General features: G+C 46.8%; 1 protein-coding gene across 1 annotated transcript in view; it reads right to left on the minus strand.

Moving 5' to 3' along the window:
* Window positions 1-20000, minus strand: part of mmp24 (matrix metallopeptidase 24) — a 76310-nt gene that overhangs the window by 5345 nt on the left and 50965 nt on the right. Inside the window, exons 5-8 of the mRNA XM_063214812.1 lie at window positions 14263-14424; window positions 12126-12325; window positions 8185-8323; window positions 4745-5011 (exon numbers count right to left, since the gene is read on the minus strand). Of these exons, the coding sequence (XP_063070882.1) occupies window positions 4745-5011; window positions 8185-8323; window positions 12126-12325; window positions 14263-14424 (768 nt within the window). The remainder of the gene's footprint in view (window positions 1-4744; window positions 5012-8184; window positions 8324-12125; window positions 12326-14262; window positions 14425-20000) is intronic.

Below are 20000 nucleotides of genomic sequence, written 5' to 3' on the forward strand. Positions count from 1 at the left end.
CGGGAATGGGAATTTGCATGGAATTTAACCAGAACCAGAACAAATTTATTTTCATATCATGAAGCATGAACCAGCCATGCTCAAAAATCCAGTAAATTTTGCCACAAGGCAAGACTTATACATACAGTACCATGTAGGGGCATGCTGCATACATGGTAGCAATTTTGTTTTTAAAAAAAAAAGATTCAACATTGCTTCGGAACGATATGATTGGTGAAAATGGGTCTTGGGTGTAGTGAATTTCATCATTTAGAAACCGCAGTATTCGGCACATTAGGCATTTTACTGTACATGGCAATAGCCTTCTCCTGCTACGTGAGGCTTTTAAGACTAGGGATGCACCGATACCACTTTTTTGAAAACTGATACAAGTACGAGTACATTAATGTATGTACTTGCCGATACCGAGTACCAATACCGATACCTTTTACCACTAAAATACAATGAAAATAAATGCATGGCCTTGTTTTTTCCCACCTGTGATATTTTTATTGTCCATTTCCATGTAGATTTAAATGGCACTTTTTTCCATGCTGCTTTCAAGTCCACAGAATGTGACAAGATTTTGCATTGTTGTTTTGTGTAATAGCAGTATCGTTCTTGGTATCGGCAAGTGCTTGATGAGTACGAGTACGAGTACGAGTATCGGTATCGGTGCATCCCTATTTAAGACTATTACAAATAATTTCAAGGCATTTTACAGGCATGAAAGCTGAGTGCCTGGTCTACCAATTTGGCGGTGAAACCACTTTCGCCAGAAATAGATGCAACTCACACCAGCAGAGCAGAGGTGTCGAAAGTATTGCAGAAGTAAATTCATGATTTAAGTACAACACCCATATACTATTACACTTATGTACACCAGTTATTCTACTGTAGGCTACCCATTGACAGTGTAATATACTGTATGTATATATATATATATATTATATAACGGTACCTAATGAGGTAGATAGATATACAATAACGGTAAACTCTAAAAACAAAATGTTAGTGAAATAAAACCTCATCACAAATTCAATCCTCAAGTCGAGTATTATGCACTTAATCTCTGCTGCACTTGGGATGGGGGGGGCTGCGGGGGTCAAGCACTGGTGTCACTTTTACCTCTTTTTGCACTTTACTTGGAAACCTGCTGCTACTAAGTATTGTACCCCAAACACAATTTTGTTGCCTTTTTGACAATGACAATAAATTCTTGAATCTTGAAAATCACTGATTGTAAGACAGGTACACACAGGGTCTACAATAAGACCATTAGACCAGTGACTCAGTGAAGTCACCCATGATGACATATTGGCCGTAAGCTGTGGCAGGGTTATTACCTTTAATTACCTATACTTTTGACACCTCTGCACCCCAGTGACACTGTGTGCTCGGCATCTAGCTATCTATCTATTTTTCCAGTATGGATTTCATTTGGTGACAGTGGCTGCCTGGTGGTGGTGATCTTTCGCTCTGTCTGGCAATTGTGAAATTGGTGGTTGTATTGGTCGGCTCGGCCCGAGCAGCGCTACTACAGGCCAGTGTGACATTTACCTGCTACAGCCACCACCACAGTAGCCAGCTGTGGGTGATGATGTCCAGCCGTACAGCGCTAACCAGAGGTAATTAAAGGTCGTAGCGTGAAGGTCACAGTCATTAAAATCATGCTGAACACCCTCAGCCCTCTACTACGCCCCCCCCCCCAGGCATTATGAGGGGCGCAGTAATGATCTCACACACACACACGCGCACACGCACACATACAGTACACCGCACATGCACACACACGAACACACACACACCCAGGCATTATGAGGGGCACAATAATGATCTCTTTGGGGCCGTCTCTCACTCGCTCGCACACGCACACGCACACGCACACGCACACGCACACGCACACGCATGCACACACACACGCACACGCATGCACACACACACACATACACACACATGCACGCACACACATACACGCAAACGCACACATACAGTACACCGCACACGCACACACACACACTCTATTACAGAGAACACTGCTTCCCCTTCACCAGCAATCAGCTCAGTCCCAGCCCGCTCTTCCTCCTCCTCATCACCCCCCTCATCCTCATCACCACCCCCACCACCACCCCTCCCTTCCTCTTCCTCCATCCCCACCCCCATCATCCTCATCACCACCCCCACCCCCAGCCCGCTCTTCCTCCATCCCCACCCCCCTCATCCTCATCACCACCCCTTTCGCCCCCAACCCGCTCTTCCTCCACCCCCTCCTCCCTCATCCTCATCCTCATCCTCATCACCACCCCTCCCCTTCCGCCCCCAACCCGCTCTTCCTCCGTCCCCACCACCCTCTTCCTCATCCTCATCCTCATCACCACCCCTCCCCTTCCGCCCCCAACCCGCTCTTCCTCCACCCCCACTCCCCAGAGAGAGAGAGAGAGAGGAAGAGAGGGAGAGAGAGAGGGAGAGAGAGAGAGAGAGAGAGAGAGAGAGAGAGAGAGGGAGAGAGAGAGAGAGAGAGACGGGTAATAAAGTGCCCTTCAGTGTCAGCACCCAGGCAGGCAGGCACGGTACGCTGGGCCTCTGGGATATTGCAAACTGTTGGCAGACTGGAGACTGGAGGGGGCGCGGCCAGCTTTCATAATATAAGGATGCAGAGTGATCACAGGTGGGCAGTGGGGGGTGGGGTGGGTGGGGGTGGGGAGGGTGTGGGTGGGTGATGATGGGGGTGGGGGGTGGTGAGGGTGGGGGGATGGTGATGGTGATCACAGGTGGGCAGGGGGGGTGAGGGTGGGTGATGATGGTGGGGGTGTGGGGGAGTGGTGAGGATGGTGATGGGTGGAGGGTGGTAATGGGTGGTGAGGGTGGTGATGATGGGGTGGTGGTGGGGGAGTGGTGAGGGTGGTGGTGAGGGTGGGAGTGGTGAGGGTGGTGGTGTTTGATGATGGGGGTTGAGGTGCCCTTATCTGTGGACGGGGATCACAGATGGAAGGCATGCACTCTGTGTGTGTGTGTGTGTGTGTGTGTGTGTGTGTGTGTGTGTGTGTGTGTGTGTGTGTGTGTGTGTGTGTGTGTGTGTGTGTGTGTGTGTGTGTGTGTGTGTGTGTGTGTGTGTGTGTGTGTGTCTGTGCCTGCGTGCGTGTGCGTTCGTGTGTGTGTACTTGCCAGGGGGAGGTATAGCACTGCAGGTTTGGGGGCTTAAGGGCGGGTTATGCTTCCTACTTGTGCCACAGAGTGAGCTTGTCGCAGCCATGATGCAGTTAATTTTGGTTTATGCCCTGTTTTGAAGCACGGTCTGCGCGATGTCATTCCACGCTGAAACTGCCTTCAATACAAAGAGTAAACTAGACGTGTCGGTTGTTTTTTAGCATCACAGACTCGACGAGAATGAAAATGAAACATTAAATCTTTATATCACGTGCATGTTTGATCGCACTGGCAGCCACAGTGGTAGTTTGGAACAAAGAAGTGGCTCATTTGTCGAGAACGAAGCGGAATGTTTCCTCGACCTTGGAACCACTGTTCAACTGTCCAAATAACTTCAGCGTCGTAACTTGCAAGCGCATGTGTTGTCTTTGGTTCGTGTAAATAAATCAAACAACAAAGCACGGGCAACTTATTTAATGAAGAGCTCACAGTCCGTAGACCGACGAAGGTTAGAACAAGGAAGTAGCGCTTGTTCTCGACTCGAGGACAGAGCAGGCTGGTCGAGAGGACCAATCAGAGACCTATTTTCGCCCTTTCACGCCGTCGCTCCCTGCGTCGAGACACAATTTCGGGGAGGTGCCCCAGAGTACCTGCGTGATGGGGGGGGCTTCACTCCGTTAACTGCGCGGCTCACTGCATCATGATGCAGTGACGCTGATCTCGAGGCATAAACCACCCTTTAGGCCTCATGCACATGTTTTGGAGCTAGTAGGAGCTAGTGATGGACATGTTGGGGGATGGTTGTGTTGGAATAGCGAAGGGACTTGGCGGTATGTTATGTGTGGGCTATTTGTGATTTTCAGACTGAGGGAATATTGTTGTGTGTGTTTATGGCAGGGGTATGATAGAGGTCTATGGACAGATTTAGGAGGGAGTCATGCTGACATGGGACTTGGAAATATTACAGTAATGCTTTTAGGTCGAAGACGACAAGTCACTAACAATTAGACCACCACAGCTACCGATACATAAAGAGCACATTTTGTGTTAAAGGGACACTGTGCAGGAAATGGTCAAAAAAGGTACTGCAACTATGCTGCCCATTGAAACTGGGCTGCCTATTGCCAAATGTGATCTTTTCATGAACTTTTACAAAGTAATTAAACTAATATTTTCTTGTATGGCCCAAGTACAGTCAGTTTTACTGCTAAAAACGGCTATTTCTGGAAATTCAAAATGGCGGACCATGGAGAAGATCCCCCTTTTCATGTATGAAAAGTGCAATTCTTCCAGTCATAATGAACACTTTGAATTTGATAGTGGTGGTAAATATTCATGAAAAAGGTGACATTAGTGAATGGATAGCATGGATTCTGGAAATAAACAACAAAAAATCCTGCACAGTGTCCCTTAGCGCAGAGCCTCTGTTATAAACTTATTATCACCAAAATGGTAACGACCAAGTCTTAATCGGTTACTTAAGACTCCTTGCATTGTCATAACAACGTTGTTATAATGTAGTTGAGTGATTTAAGCAAAGAGTGAATAGGCCTGTCGACAGGTCCATCTGCAGTAAGAAGTTAAAGAGCAGCAAAACGAGAACTTCTACGGTACTTACTTCCCTCCCGACTGACAAAGGCCCCCTGCGGCGACTCGGGCACGCCCTTCCAGACGGAGATGGAGCGCGGGTAGCCGGTGTCCACCGTGCGCTTCTCCTCGTTGTAGCGCCAGTACTGGTTGCCCTTGAAGAAGTAGGTCTTGGCCACCGACTCCCAGCGCACGGCCGTGTCGATGCCCTCCGTGGGTAGGCTGGTGCCCAGCTCCACCAGGCTGTGCGGGTAGCCCGGCTCCGCTGCCACCTCCTTGAACACCCAGTACTTGTCACCTGAGAGACAAAACAAACAAACAGAACAGAAAACAAACATAAGGGTAGTTCCTCACGCTTCTGCTTTATCATCTGGTGCATCGACGGGAGAGAGGCAGGAAATCTTCACTTGAAGGACAACACCGGAGCAGCACAGATGTAATTCTTTGTGTTTTTTATTCAAGTGCACAACATTATTAACGTTGATGGATAGAAAACAAACCTGTCAGCAAAAACGAACAAAATGTATTTTTAAATTAAAAAAGGGTTACTCCAGTCCAGAGGTTTAGCCTATAGTACCTGTCACCTAAAAATACAGACACGGCAAAACAAATAATTTAAGAATTATGTATCGAAATATGTAACGGAAAGTAACGGAAAGTAACGAAAATGCAACAAATGTAACGAAAAGTTGTCACCTTGTCTAAGTGACGAACAAAGAAACACAAATAAAAAAAAAATAACAAAACACCTAAATTAGAAAAGGTTAGTCCAGTATACGGTAATAAAATAGCTACCCATAAAATAGCTAACAATGGGTTAGCCCTACTTGTCACCAGAGAATATAGGCCTAAACACAGGCACAAAGACCATAAAACAAACACATGTAGCATAGTCAAATAATTAAAAAAAAATACATTAGTCCAGTACTTTTCACTGAAGAAAAGAAGCAAAAAACACAAAACAAATAAAGGAAGTGATAGAAGGTTAGCCCACTACTTGTCATCTACAAATAGCCATAAAGTGACAAACACAAAACAGCCCCTCGTTGAATGCACGAAACTGGCGTCAATGATCACATACACATTCCTACACTCCCAAGACAGGTCTGGTTCTTGGACTTTGAGCTTAGGACATTGGTTGATACGTTATGCACATACAGTATACATTCTGTGGGAATTCAGTGTGGGATTGTGGTGGCTGTTGTCGAGGAGATTAAGGAGTGTATGGCTGTAAGATGGCTGCTGTCAGAGCTTCTGTTCCTGTCACAGCATCCTATCATTGGCTCGTTAAACACCAATGACTTGAAGGGGGGAAGAAAGCCAATTTGTCAAGTCGATTTCCCCTATCTATCTATCTATCTATCTATCTATCTATCTATCTATCTATCTATCTATCTATCTATCTATCTATCTATCTATCTATTCGTCTGTCTGCGGCTGTGACTGAAGCCGCTCTTCTCTTCTCCTCCTTTCTCTGCATTGACCTTATCTTCTACGGCTGCTGATGCTCTGATGAAATCACTCACAAACATCTCTCTCTCTCTTCTGAAATGGAAATAAGGCCCTATTGTAGGCTTGTTGCACACACCAACAAAGAAAAAAAGGAAAAACAAACACCCCAAAAAACAACAAAAAAAGACAAAAGAGAAACACAACAAGAGTCACAAAAAATCCTGCTTGCAAAATGTAAACAATAACACTATCATTAGGCAACCTTAGGAGGAAAGCCCAAAGGCGAAGATGAAATTGAGTTCAAATATCATCCCCGTTTAATACGCGCGTGGTGTACTCTCAGAGGTAGCGGTGGCGGATCATTCAGGGTTTTTTGTTGTCTCGAGTCGAGTACATCTGGAGGCGTAAGGAGACAGGCACTATAAATACCTAGGCCTCAGAACTCCCAGAAAACAGTAGGGGCTAAATTACGCTATCTCTCTCTTTCTCTTTCTCTCTCTCTCTCTCTCTCTCTCTCTCTCTCTCTCTCTCTGTAAGTGTATGTGTGGGTGGTGGGTGTGTGGGTGAGTATATATGTGGCATGGCGAGGTTGAGTGCAAGGTATACCATTCATGATCCTAACCTTGTGTGTGTGTATGTGTATGTGTGTGTGTGTGTGTGTGTGTGTGTGTGTGTGTGTGTGTGTGTGTGTGTGTGTGTGTGTGAGCGTGTGTGTGAGCATGTGTGCGTGTGTGCCTGTGCTTTCCATTTTCTTGTGTTATTTAATGTGTGTTGTGTGAGCATAGCAGTAGATACAGCATGATGTCTACAGGCTCGTGTGTACTGCTTTAGAAAATAAGCATGTATCATTGAATGGGCTTGACCAGAAAAAAGGACACAAGGTTTGTTTGTCACGTGGATATACAGTATGTAAATACTGGGTGAAGTACTATAATGCCGTGTACAGACCAAGAGCGAACGGAGCGAATAGAGCAATGGAGGTCATCATTTCTCTATGGAGGGCACACGACCAGCGCTACCAAAGCTAATTCGTCAGGGGCGAAGCTTCCTGAGCGACCAGAGCGAATTTTAACGATTAAACAAAATCTAATCGTAGGCGAATTCGCTATGACGCGGTTCGGCGAAAACCAATTGGAATGTTCATATCAACGAATGTCCCAGCCTGTCAAGCCAGAGCCGTTATGTGATTAGCTAAATCAAACATGTCAATGCTGTGTCTGGAGTGAATACAGCGAATTCAAGGTGAAACTTCTTCTGCTACCCACGCTACCAGCTTGGTCTGGGCACGCATAAGCCACACACTGAAAGTGTCAGCTGACACTCTGCATGTGAAGGGGGGTTTAAATGTGAGTGTTTCGGAGGCAGCTTCTAAATAAAATATCGAAATAACTGCCCCTATGAACAACAGGCAGGAACTGTAGCCAGGCTCCTAGTGACACAACACCTTCTTCAACATTGCTTCTAGTCAGGCCAAGAGCAATACAAATATTGTTTCTGATCTCCCGAAAAAAACGGGAACTCCTCCCACTTCGTCGAGAAGCAAACCTATGGAGGCAGGTCAACCATGCCATTTGGGAAACGTTAGTTGTTATGCTTTTAGTCAGACCAAGAAGTCTCGAAGAGATTTGAAAGTCGATGAAAATCAGGCTACAGGAACTGTGGAGAAGGGGTGGCTATGGAAAGACTGGGAGTGAGAGACCGTACCTAACATACCGCACCAAACATACATGGACTCTGATTATTATTTGTATGTGAATATTGCAGTTCTACTTTCACCTTTGCTGTTTATTTACTGTGGGTAAGGGGTGGGGGGATGGGACTCATTCATGTTCAATTTCCTCTGGCATTGAATACAATGTCTTGGGAATAAGAAAACATACATGGCCTCTGACGGAGATGGCTTTGCTCATCAAAACATTAGTCCCTATGGCTGCTGTGCGCCTGATTAAAGAAAACAGAATTGCATCCAAGAACTGCTCAATTTATTCATTTTCTGTCCAGTTTAGGCGAGACACGTACCTTTGAAGAACACAAACTTCCCGTCCGATCGCTCGTAGGCGGCGTCGATGCCGCGCGGGAGGCCCTTCCAGAACTGGTCGATCTGCATGGGGTAGCCCTCCTGCACCTTGTTGTTCCGCAGGCGCCAGAACCATCGGTCCTGAGGAGGCGGAGAGAGAGGAAGAGAGATGGCGGGAGAGATGGAGAGAAAAAGAGAGAGTGAGAGTGAGAGAGAGTGAGAGGGGGAACAGAGAAAGGAGAGAGAGAGAGAGAGGGAGAGGGAGGAAGAGAGAGTGAGAGGGGAAAGAAAGAGAGAGGGAGAGTGAGAGAGGAAAGAAAGAGAGAGAGAGACAGAGACAGACAGACAGAGAGAGAGAGAGAGAGAGAGGGGGGGGGGGAGAGAGAGCGAGAGAGAGAGGGTGGGGGGGTTGAAGAGGAGTACATCAATCTTGAGTCATTATCATTTGGCTGCGGAGGAAACTAGGACACGTCCGAACAGCTCAGCCCACACATTACAAAAAACACACACACACCCTCCCTCCCTTCCTTCTTCTCTCCTTCCCTTCCCTTGTTCCCTCCCTTTTTCTCTCCTTCCCTTCCCTCCCTTCTTCTTCTCTCTCACTCTCTTCCTCACTTCTTCTCTCCCTCCCTCCCTTCTTCTCTCCTTCCCTTCCCTCCCTCCCTTCCTCCCTCCCTTCTTCTCTCCTTCCCTTCCCTTGTTCCCTCCCTTTTTCTCTCCTTCCCTTCCCTCCCTTCTTCTTCTCTCTCACTCTCTTCCTCACTTCTTCTCTCCCTCCCTCCCTTCTTCTCTCCCTCCCTCCCTTCTTCGCTCCCTCCCTCCCTTCCCTTGTTCCTTCCTCTCTTCTTCTCCTCTCCTTCCCTTCCCTCGTTCCTTCTCACTCTCTTCCTCACTTGCTCCCGTTCCAGTTCCAGTTCCAAATCCAAAACTGCGAACAGCACACCACTGCCGCCCGCCCACTACACCCGCCTGGCCTGCCTCACCAAACCGTCGAACGCAGACGACGTTTACACATCTCATGATTATTTCACGACGACTTTCGGCTGTTGCCTCGGTTTTCTGTATTTTTGGATCGCAGTGTCGCACAAGGTGAGCAAATCTGTGGTCTGCGGCGCCAATGTGCTTGGTCTGGTCTCTGCATCGCTGTTGTTGTTGCTGCATCCCTGATAGTGTTTGTCAGCGAAAGCAGAGAGACTGGATATATACTTAAAGAATCTCTGGCGAAAGGGCACATGTGCAGGAAATCCAGGCTCACTGCACTGCACTACACTGCACTACACAACACTGTACTACACAACACAACACAACACTGCACTGCACTGCACTACACAACACTGCACTACACTGCACTGCACTGCACTGCACAGCACAGCACAGCACAGCACAGCACAGCAGGGCACTGGCTCCAAACCAAACACTCATCATGCCACAGGACAGTCCAGCATGGCTACTGACTGTCAGAGGCTTTAGCTCGTATTGCAGTTAAGCGATATGGCATTTTACTGCAGTCTCGGCCTGTGCACTGCAGGGGCGCTCTACTGTACCTATGGCTTGCTTTGCGCTTTAGTAAAGGAGACTTTTGATTTGATTCGACGTGACAAAGTCTGGCCTTCGTAGGCTGTGTAAGCGGATGACCTCGGCGGGCGGACATTTTAAAGCGAGATCAAAGACATCCAGGGCAATTTGGGGGGGGGTGGGGGGGGGGGGGGGGGGGGGGGGGGGGGGGGGGGGGGGGGGGGGGGGGGGGGGGGGGGGGGGGGGGGGGGGGGGGGGGGGGGGGGGGGGGGGGGGGGGGGGGGGGGGGGGGGGGGGGGGGGGGGGGGGGGGCGGGGCGGGGGTGCTTTTTAAGCATGCGTGTCATTCGTGGAAATCCATAGCACTAAACCACTCTCCAGCCAATTATGCGATAGTGGAAAAGCAATAGTGGTGCTGTGTGTGCTTAGCAATTAAAATAATCAAAACCGCTATGAAAATGGACGCGTGCTCCAATCACAACGTTTGCCAGTAATTTACAGACATGGGATCTTATCTCGTTACTACGGGGGGCTGTGCAATGTATAATAAAAATGATTAATTACAACATTGCAAAATGTACATGTGTTGTATACATAATCACCAAACACTGTTTGAAGTTGTATATTTTTCTGCAAGCTGCACTTTTAGGGCTACAAATCAAAACACCACCAGGCCCTAAAACGGTAGAAGTTCTGTTGGCCTGGATGCACTTTTGCACAGTATACTCCACTCACTAACTGCACTTGGCATGCAAAACACTGTCTAATTAATCATTTGTTAATTTATTGCAAGCAACGTTAAAGTACATACAGTAATTTCACATAAATTATATTAAGATTTGCATGTTTTGCTAATGTTAAGATGCCTGCAGCCATAAAACTAGACAGTACCCATAGACTTCAAATTCCACGCAACTAAAAACAAATCTCACAATCGGTCCTTCGATGATGAAGAATCCTCTACAAATTCTGAGTGATCCCCAAAATCTAATTGATGGTTTCATCTTCCTGTCTGTGTAACTTAGGGCCTTTCCCATTACTAATCTCTACCCTTACCCCCTGCGCCTTCCTCATGCCCCTTGTGCTTTCCAACGAAGCTGCAGGGCTTGAAACACAACCACTACAAATTGGGATACCCCTTCGACAAGCAGGGAATGACACTGACAGCTGTCACCAATTCCATGCATTAGGTTGACGTTAATAGCGATTGTTTTCATGTGCGTTTCACGGAGAAAAGGGCCATCACACATTAGGACAATGTTAAACTTAGTGCAATGGAATAATTATTACCACTTCAAAACCGTGAATTGCGGTGAAAATACTTAAACTTGTGTGCTGTTGTGGGTGCCGCGACTTGCCGCCAATATTTAAATGAATTCGCAACGCATTCAGGGAAACCTGTCGAAGCCCCCCGTCACGGAGTCTGGTGTCGGAAAATCTCTGCACGGAGGGGTGGGCCCTTTTCCGTACCCCTACCCATCTGTCTGAACGTGAATCGGGATGCCACTACCCCTACACGTGGACGCGCAAAACGGAAGCAATGGGATTCACCCAAAATCGCCAGTTTCTCCAACTGGTTACCCAGATGTCGTAGCCCACAATGATAGGTCATAAATGTTATTATGACTGTAGCCCAGTAATGCACGCTGGTCCACCAGTGGAACGCTGTAAATAGTCATCCAAAAGTTAACTATGATAAAACGACACTATTGTGAAAAAACATAGGATTTAGTAATGCACTACTAAGACTAGGTCATTGCCATTCAGATGACAGCAAATGCTTTAAATTTGTTATGACCAGTCACTGGGGGGGGGTAACAAGATGTAATTTCACACCGCCTGGTGATGTGTCGTAGCAAAACTAACTCTACTGGTCTCTAATCTTGGGCAGTACTAACTTGTACTGCACTTGCTAGGTCCTCTACTAATGTAGTGTCTAATAATGTCTGCTTAGTAAAGACTTAGTAAATAATTTACTAATGATGAACGAAACATTAACAAATGTTTTTATCATTAACAAAGTTTTATTAATGCTTTATAAAATATCTACAAATAATATATACAAGATTTTACATACCTTATAACAGAGTATTTTATTCATTTACAAGCAATTTGTAAATGTTTGATAAATATAAGATATTAACATAACATTTCCTAGTCATTTACAAACATTTGTTATCATTTCCAAGTCATTTACAAACATCTGTTAATGTTTTGTTCATCAATAGTTAATTATTTATTAAGTCTTTATAATGCTTTTTTGCATCCATTATTATAAAGTGTTACCAAGGCATCTGCTAAATGTGATGTAATGTAATGTAATGTGATGTGATGTGATGTGATGTGATGTAATGTAATGTAATGTGATGTGATGTGATGTGATGTGATGTGATGTGATGTGATGTAATGCAATGTGCTGTGTCTCTCACCTTGAAGACGAACATCTCCCTCCTGAAGAAGGCGATGGTATTGAAGTTGCCGTCGCAGATGTTGGGCTTGCCGTTGGCGGGCCGGTCGAGGGAGGGTGGTCGGGCGGGCCGAGAGGAGCGGTCGTGCTTCTTGTCGCCATGGCGCCGCGGCGGGAGTGTGGGCAGCGGCCGCGTGGGCTCCAACATGGCGGTGGGCACACCTGCAGAAATAGATAGATAGATAGATAGATAGATAGATAGATAGATAGATAGATAGATAGATAGATAGATAGATAGATAGATAGATAGATTGATTGATTGATTGATTGATTGATTGATTGATTGATTGATTGATTGATTGATTGATTGGCTGACTGCGTAATTGACTGATTTAATTTCAACCTTCACGGTACATGCACACAGGGACGGCACGTTTCCTTAACGTCTCCGTGAGCAGCGCGAGTCCGAGAGTTTCGCGGGCTGCCTTGCACACTGCACAGTCAACGTCCACGTTCTATCCGCGGGCAGCAGCCATTCATTTTCAATGGAGCCTGCACATTGAACGCGGACATGTCCGGGCGGGACGGACATGCGCCGCGCTTACACCGTGCTCCTGTGTGCAAAGCATGATTTGTTTTCATGTATTCTAACAGTTTCGGACTGATAACGGACACGTTCTGTGGACGTACTGTGGATGTCCGCGCCGTTGGTGTGAATGCAGCGTCATTGCAGCAGCAATGAGTATTATCCACCTTACGTAATAAGGGTGCTGAACCAAATGTATCGATTGATCGATTAAAACTGGATACAATTGCATGATTGATAAAAGATTGATTGATTGATTGATTGATTGATTGATTGATTAAAGATTGATTGATTTCTAAACTCCATTCACCATAATGGATGAATTGACAATGAGTATTATGTATCTTAAGACTGGTTCTTGAACAACGCCCACAACCCCAGTATAATGCCATATAGATATTTTAATTGGGACATTGGACGTGTACCCTTCAACAAATGTCAGTTGACAATCAGTAATCCAACAACAATGACCTGACCAATAATCAGTGTAAAAGAGCAAGAACCCACACACTCACCCACCCACCTACACAACCACCTACACACACGCATGCACGCATACACACACACAGACACACACACAGACACACACAGTCACACACACACACACACACACACACAAGCAGACATACAAATACACACACACACACACACACACACACACACAGACATACAAATACACACACACACACACACACATTCAGAAGAAGCAGAGGAACAGTTAAAGCTACCCTCCTTAACTTTTAGCTCCAGGGCAGGCAGGGGCAGGTGGGGGGGTGGGAGGGAGGTATGTAAAATGGCAAAGGCGTTGGCGGGGTCGAGCGGTCGGGTGTCGTCGCCCCGGTTGGCCTTTTGTTATTTCTGCGCGGGCTCAGGGGCCGCTTAAGCCGCCCGCCCGCCGCACTGTTAAAATGTCAGTGTTTAAGGCGGGCTGAATAAATGAAGCTGCCTTGACCCGCACCGCTTTATATATCAGAGGGAGGTTTGGCTTTCCAAGACATGCATAGACACTCACATATGGGAACACATACACACATAAACACAGTCACACTCACATACACACACATGCCCAGACAGACACACACACACACAAACAAACACGCATACACACAGTACATGTGAACACACATGAACTACAGACAGTGGGAATGCACACGCACACACACACACACACACACACACACACACACACACACACACACACACACACACACACACACACACACACACACACACACACACACTGCAATGCTCAGGACCCTGTATGTACCGTAGCATGGAGCGCCTGTATCTTTCTGATGCTTATCACCAGGGTAAACACACACACACACACACACACACACACACACACACACACACACACACACACACACACACACGCGCACACACGCACACACAGACAGACAGACACACACACACGCGCGCGCGCAAGAATGAACACACACACACACACACACACACACACACACACACACACACACACACACACACACACACACACACACACACACGAGAACGAACACACACACACCACTGAGCTGAAAAACCCAGGGCACGTAGTGATGCAAAAACGCACCGTAAATCTTCTGGATGCCTTGCAGGTCGTCGAGCGGCAGCTTGAAGTTGTGCGTCTCCATGTACTGGTAGAAGGGCGCCATAATGGCACTGGGGTCATTAGAATGCTCCAGACCCAGCGCGTGGCCCAGCTCGTGCACCGCCACCAGGAATAAGTCGTTACCTGGAAGGAAAACAGTACAATACGTTACATTACATTACAATACATTACATTACATTACGTTACGTTTAGGGGTGGTACGGTTCACAAAATTCGCGGTTCGGTCCATATCACGGTATGAAGGTCACGGTTTTCGGTTCTCTTCAGTTCTCTACGGTTCTCGTGTTCGTCTTCTGTGTTGTTTTTTTATTCATAATAAATGATGCACTGGGAATATGTATTACAGAGCCGCCCACTTGGCTAAGCCCCATGCATGAGTCAAGCTAGGTGGCACTGGCAGGCAAGACAGTGAGGCGAGGCGGAGAAAGTTTGCCGACGACACATGGTGTGCCATTTCTCCTGTCCCTCGCCATCAGACTCAGACGTGTCAACACAGCAACGCAACGTGTCAACGCTTCACTTCCTGTCTGCTTATCTCTCTCTCTCTCTCTTTCTCTCTCTCTTTCTCTCTCTCTCTCTCTTTTCGCTCTCTTTTCTCTCTCTCTCTCTCTCTCTCTCTCTCTCTCATCACCGGATGTTCTGTCGTGCCTATTTGAAGTGCTGCCCCACGCATCACACCCTGTCGTCTGATCTCGCCATCCATATGGGCGACGCAGGTGAGCTCATCCTGCCTCAGCCCCCTTGTCACTCCTCCCAACACCCCATTGCCACCCCCCCTCTCTCACACCCCCCCCGACACACACACACATCCGTCATGCAACCCCTCCTCTCTAACACCCCCCCACACACACTGCAACCCCTTCTCTCTGACATAACGCACCCCCCTACTGACGTGCAGACGTCACAGTTATATGACTCAAGGAACAGGAAGTCTCCTTGGCACTCATCCAGACCCCCCCCCCATCCAGACCCCCCCACCCCATCCAGACCCCCACCCCATCCAGACAACCACCACCCCACCCCATCCAGACCCCCACCCCATCCAGACCCCCCCCCACCCCATCCAGACCCCCCCCCACCCCATCCAGACAACCACCACCCCACCCCATCCAGACCCCCCCCACCCCATCCAGATCCCCCCACCCCATTCAGACCCTCACCCCACACCAACCGACGGCAACACGCCTCTCTCCTCGTTCAATCTTAATGCATTCTCACCTTCAGTAATACACTCACACACGCACACACACACACACACACACACACACACACACACACACACACACACACACACACACACACACACACACACACACACACACACACACACACACACACACACACACGCAATCACACAAACACATATGCAATCACACGTGCACACACACACGCACACACACAATCACATAAACACACACAAACACACACACACACACGCACGCTCGACTTCCCTTTGTTTATTTTTCTTAATGCTCCATCCCCACCCCCATCTCTGATCTCGTCGTCTGATTGGTCCATATCGCCTGTATTTCATTACTTCCTTATCAGCCTCCTCCTCCTCATCTAAAGCCTCCTAAAGCCTCTGGTGTTATTGTTGTTTTGGGGTCCTTCAGCTCCGCCTGATAATATAAAGCAGTGTTTCTCAACAGGGGTGCCGGGGCACCCTGGGTTGCCGCGGGCCCCCCTCACGGGTGCCGCGGAAACGTGGCTGATAGATAAATTATGGAATATAATACATATTTGTCTAAATTGATAAGTTAATGCTAGTCAGTGGAATCTTTCATCTGCCATTTACGCACAATAAAGTAAATATAGGTGGCCCAGTCAGCTGCAACTTCGAACGTCGGCCGTGTGACGTCTCCAAATGTGTCACTTTTCTAAGCTTGTGTGGTATCGGATGCAATGCCATGTTACGGTTTGTTGGTTTGGGGTGCCTTGAAATTTTTCATGAATTGAAAGGGTGCCTCGCCTAAAAAAAGGTTGCGAAACACTGATATAAAGTACCTCTCCCTCCCTCCTTGGCCGCCCGCCTCTCACTTTGCTCCTTACTTACTGATTCCTCTGCTGATATTTATTTATTTATCTATTTATTGTTCTTGTTTGTGTGTATGTTTGTTTTTTTCCAGCCTCTTTTCCTTGAGATTATAAATAGAGCATGTCGAGGCGGGCGGCAAGCGAGTGAGCGCCGAAGAGGGGCTTGTACAGTACTGTCCTCTCCTGCAGGTAGAGGATTATCAGATGTGCGGCGCGGTGCGGCGTGGCGTGGTGTGGCGTGTGAACGTGGTGCAGTGTGAGCGCGGTGAGAGTGTGGCGTGGACCTGGTGTGAGTGCGGTGTGAGTGCGGTGAGAGTGTGGTGTGGTGTGAATGTGGTGCGAGTGTGGTGCAGACCTGGTGTGAGTGCGGTGTGGTGTGAGTGTGGTGCGGACCTGGTGAGAATGCGGTGTGAGTGTGGTGTGAGTGCGGTGTGAGTGTGGTGTGAGTGTGGTAGCCTGATTATCATCGACTTTCAAATCTCTTCGAGACTTGGTCTGACCAAGAGCATAACAATTATAATTTCCCAAACAACATTTCCCAAATGGCCTCCCTTGGTTTGCTAACAACTGTTTGCTTCCCAACAAAGTGTGAAGAGTTCCCGTATTTGCGGGAACTCAGAAAGTACTTGCATTGACTCCTGACCTGACTAGTAGCAACGCTGAAGCTGTTGTGTCACTAGGAGGGCACGACCTGGCTATGAGTGTGGTGTGGACCTGGCGTGAGTGCGGTGTGCGGACGTGGCTGCCTCTGTGAGCATATGGCGCGCTGAAGGGCAATAAAGAGAGAGAAGAGGAGAAATCCATTCAGCTTTTCGCTTTCATTTCATGCTCCAAGGTCCTCCCCCCTGAGACCGGCCCGGCCCGGGGAAGAAGAAGAATTTAAGGACAAATTTGCAAAAAGCTGTGTGCGACCAGATCTTTATCAAGTCAATGGTGTGTGCACTATGTGTGTGTGTGTGTCCATTGTGGTTGCGTGCGTGCGTGCGTGCGTGCATGCGTACGTGCGTGCGTGCGTGTGTGCGTGCGTGTATGTGTGTACAGTACTGTATGGTATGTCTATGCTGCATCCTCAGGGAGAAAAGAGTGTGAACGAGAGAGCGAATGTGTGAAATAGAAAACAGAAAAGAAAAGAAAACTGAAGAGAGGACAACAAAACAGACCATGTACTTATGCATAACTAGAAATGATGATATTTGAAACGAGAAAAAAAAAAAGTTTTAATAGAATATAATGTGTTATGAGTCAGATAGCACTTCTAAGACCACCCATCACTGCACTGTGAATATGCTTCACTGTGAAACTCAATTCAATGACCGCACAATAAAAAACACAGAGACGAATACAAAACGATCCCTCATTGCTCGAGGCTATGTTATTGACTGAAAGTAATCAAGTACATTATGTGTGCAGACATACAGCAGAATTCTGTATTTTTTTCCTGAAGGCTGCTTTCAAAGATGGGAACATGACAGAAAGGCTTTTTTAGACACCAACTAAGATAATTATGAACACCCAACACCTTTAAAAAGAGGATGCACAGTGGGAGGGTTTATTTCAAATTCACACAGAAAGGACATAGAAAGGACATAGAAACTATTTTCACCATAACACAAAAGCCAAACACAGCACCCGGGGTAGAGAGGCAATAGCCAGCCCTCTCTACACGTGTTCAGGCCAACCAAGAACTGTGCCAGCGCTCACAGATGATCTCCAACATGACACACACACACACACACACACACACACACACACACACACACACACACACACACACACACACACACACACACACACACACACACACACACACACGCATAGACACACACACGCACACACACGCACACATATGCACAAACGCATGCATGCACACACACCCCCCTACATGCACACACACTGACACACGCACACACACACACACACACGCACACACAGCCCTAACAAAAGCCCACCAGATTAAGAACATGAATGCATCATACTGTACTGTACTGCCCACGGCTGCATGGACCCTGTACCATATCATATGAGCCATAGATCTGAGAGTGAATAACTGAAGTGTATCATATGCATGCTGCTTTCTTGTGCAGAGGGATCACATCTGGATGCTGGGTGCTGCTGGCTCATCTCCACTTACCGTGCGATCACGCCGCCAGCGTTGAAACGCGTGGAAAGCGGCGGAAGTAATTGACTTTGTATGGAAGAGCAAGAGCATTTGTATGGACATCACAACACAATGTAATCGCAGAGGAACCGTATCACTGATGCTGGTTGCTAAGGAAGATGCTTTGCCTAGCAACTGTTGCTATGCAAATGGTACACCAAATACAGTATAATATATGTATACTACAGACTCCAAGCTTTCATATGGTATATCATAAGCTATTATAACCAACTGCATCATGGCTCTAGAGGCCTTGGCAGTGTACCACTACATAGGACTAGAATGCATGGGGTCATATACAATATGATGTGAAAAATCATAGTGGGAGTGAGTTATATGACTGTTACCACTCAAATTCTTATTCAGGACATCTTGAAGATTAAAAAAAGTCATGTGGCGTTTTGTTGTGGGGGGGGGGGTGCATGGTAGGCTACTGTTCCTCCCCGTCTAAAATACACAATGTTAAATGCTGTCCTGCTTTCTTTATTTTGTATAATTTTTGAGGAATGAGCCACCCAGTTTTTTTTTTATTTTGGTTGAGTTGAGCGCGTTACCAGAGGCGATTCTAGGGTCAGGTGGGGCCCCAAGCGAAAACGCATAAAATGTGGGCTGTTACAGTTTTTCTCGATTGCCTACACACAAGTTCTGGTACTTCACACACAATTCTCGGAACATCTCACCCATTTCCCAACTCCCCTAACCAATGTCACTGAACACTAAACACAATTCCTACTTAACACTCAAATTCCAGTTTTAAAACACACTCTTTTCACACCATTACACACAATTCTCTGGATTACACTCAATTTTCATAAAGAAAAACACTGGGTTTCTCATGAAACACACTGTCATTCACAACACTACAATCAACTGCCATACTATGTTCACTTCCTCATCACATGGGCAAACTCTCTTCATACCGGTTTACAATCTGAAATCATCACCCCATAAGGACACACATTGCATGTCATATTGATGAAAAATGAGTGGATGCAAGGAGAAAACACATTTGTTTAGTTTTTGAACTCATGAATATGTTATACAAGGCATCACTTTCATGTGGTTACCCAATATTTTACAATAAATTAGTGCAATTTTTTAAATGTCAGAAAAATATGTACAATTCCGAGTCTAAAACAATATTTCAGTATTTTACTACAGAAAATACCCTCTTTAGTAAGTAGAACACTGAAGAAAATAATGGCGATATTGCTGTTGATGCCTTCTCTGGGTGGATGCGCCATGCAAGACGGTATTTCCCTTGCTGCCTGGCCAGGGAAACGATTGCATGTGATGTGGATGAGGTCCTGTGGCCAGACCACAATAGAAGGCAGGATGAAGCAGAGTAGATGTGAGTGTGTGTGTGTTTTTTTTGTTTTTTTTTTCCATAGCAATAGGCTATAGCGTAATGTAATAGGTTTTTTGTACTGCCAAATAGGCAGTGGGGTTTATCTTTGTGTTGTTTTTGTGAAAAAGAAATACAAATCTTTCTGTTTCTGTTTGTGTG

This window comes from Engraulis encrasicolus, chromosome 14, assembly GCF_034702125.1.
Source record: "Engraulis encrasicolus isolate BLACKSEA-1 chromosome 14, IST_EnEncr_1.0, whole genome shotgun sequence".
Lineage (NCBI taxonomy): Eukaryota > Metazoa > Chordata > Actinopteri > Clupeiformes > Engraulidae > Engraulis > Engraulis encrasicolus.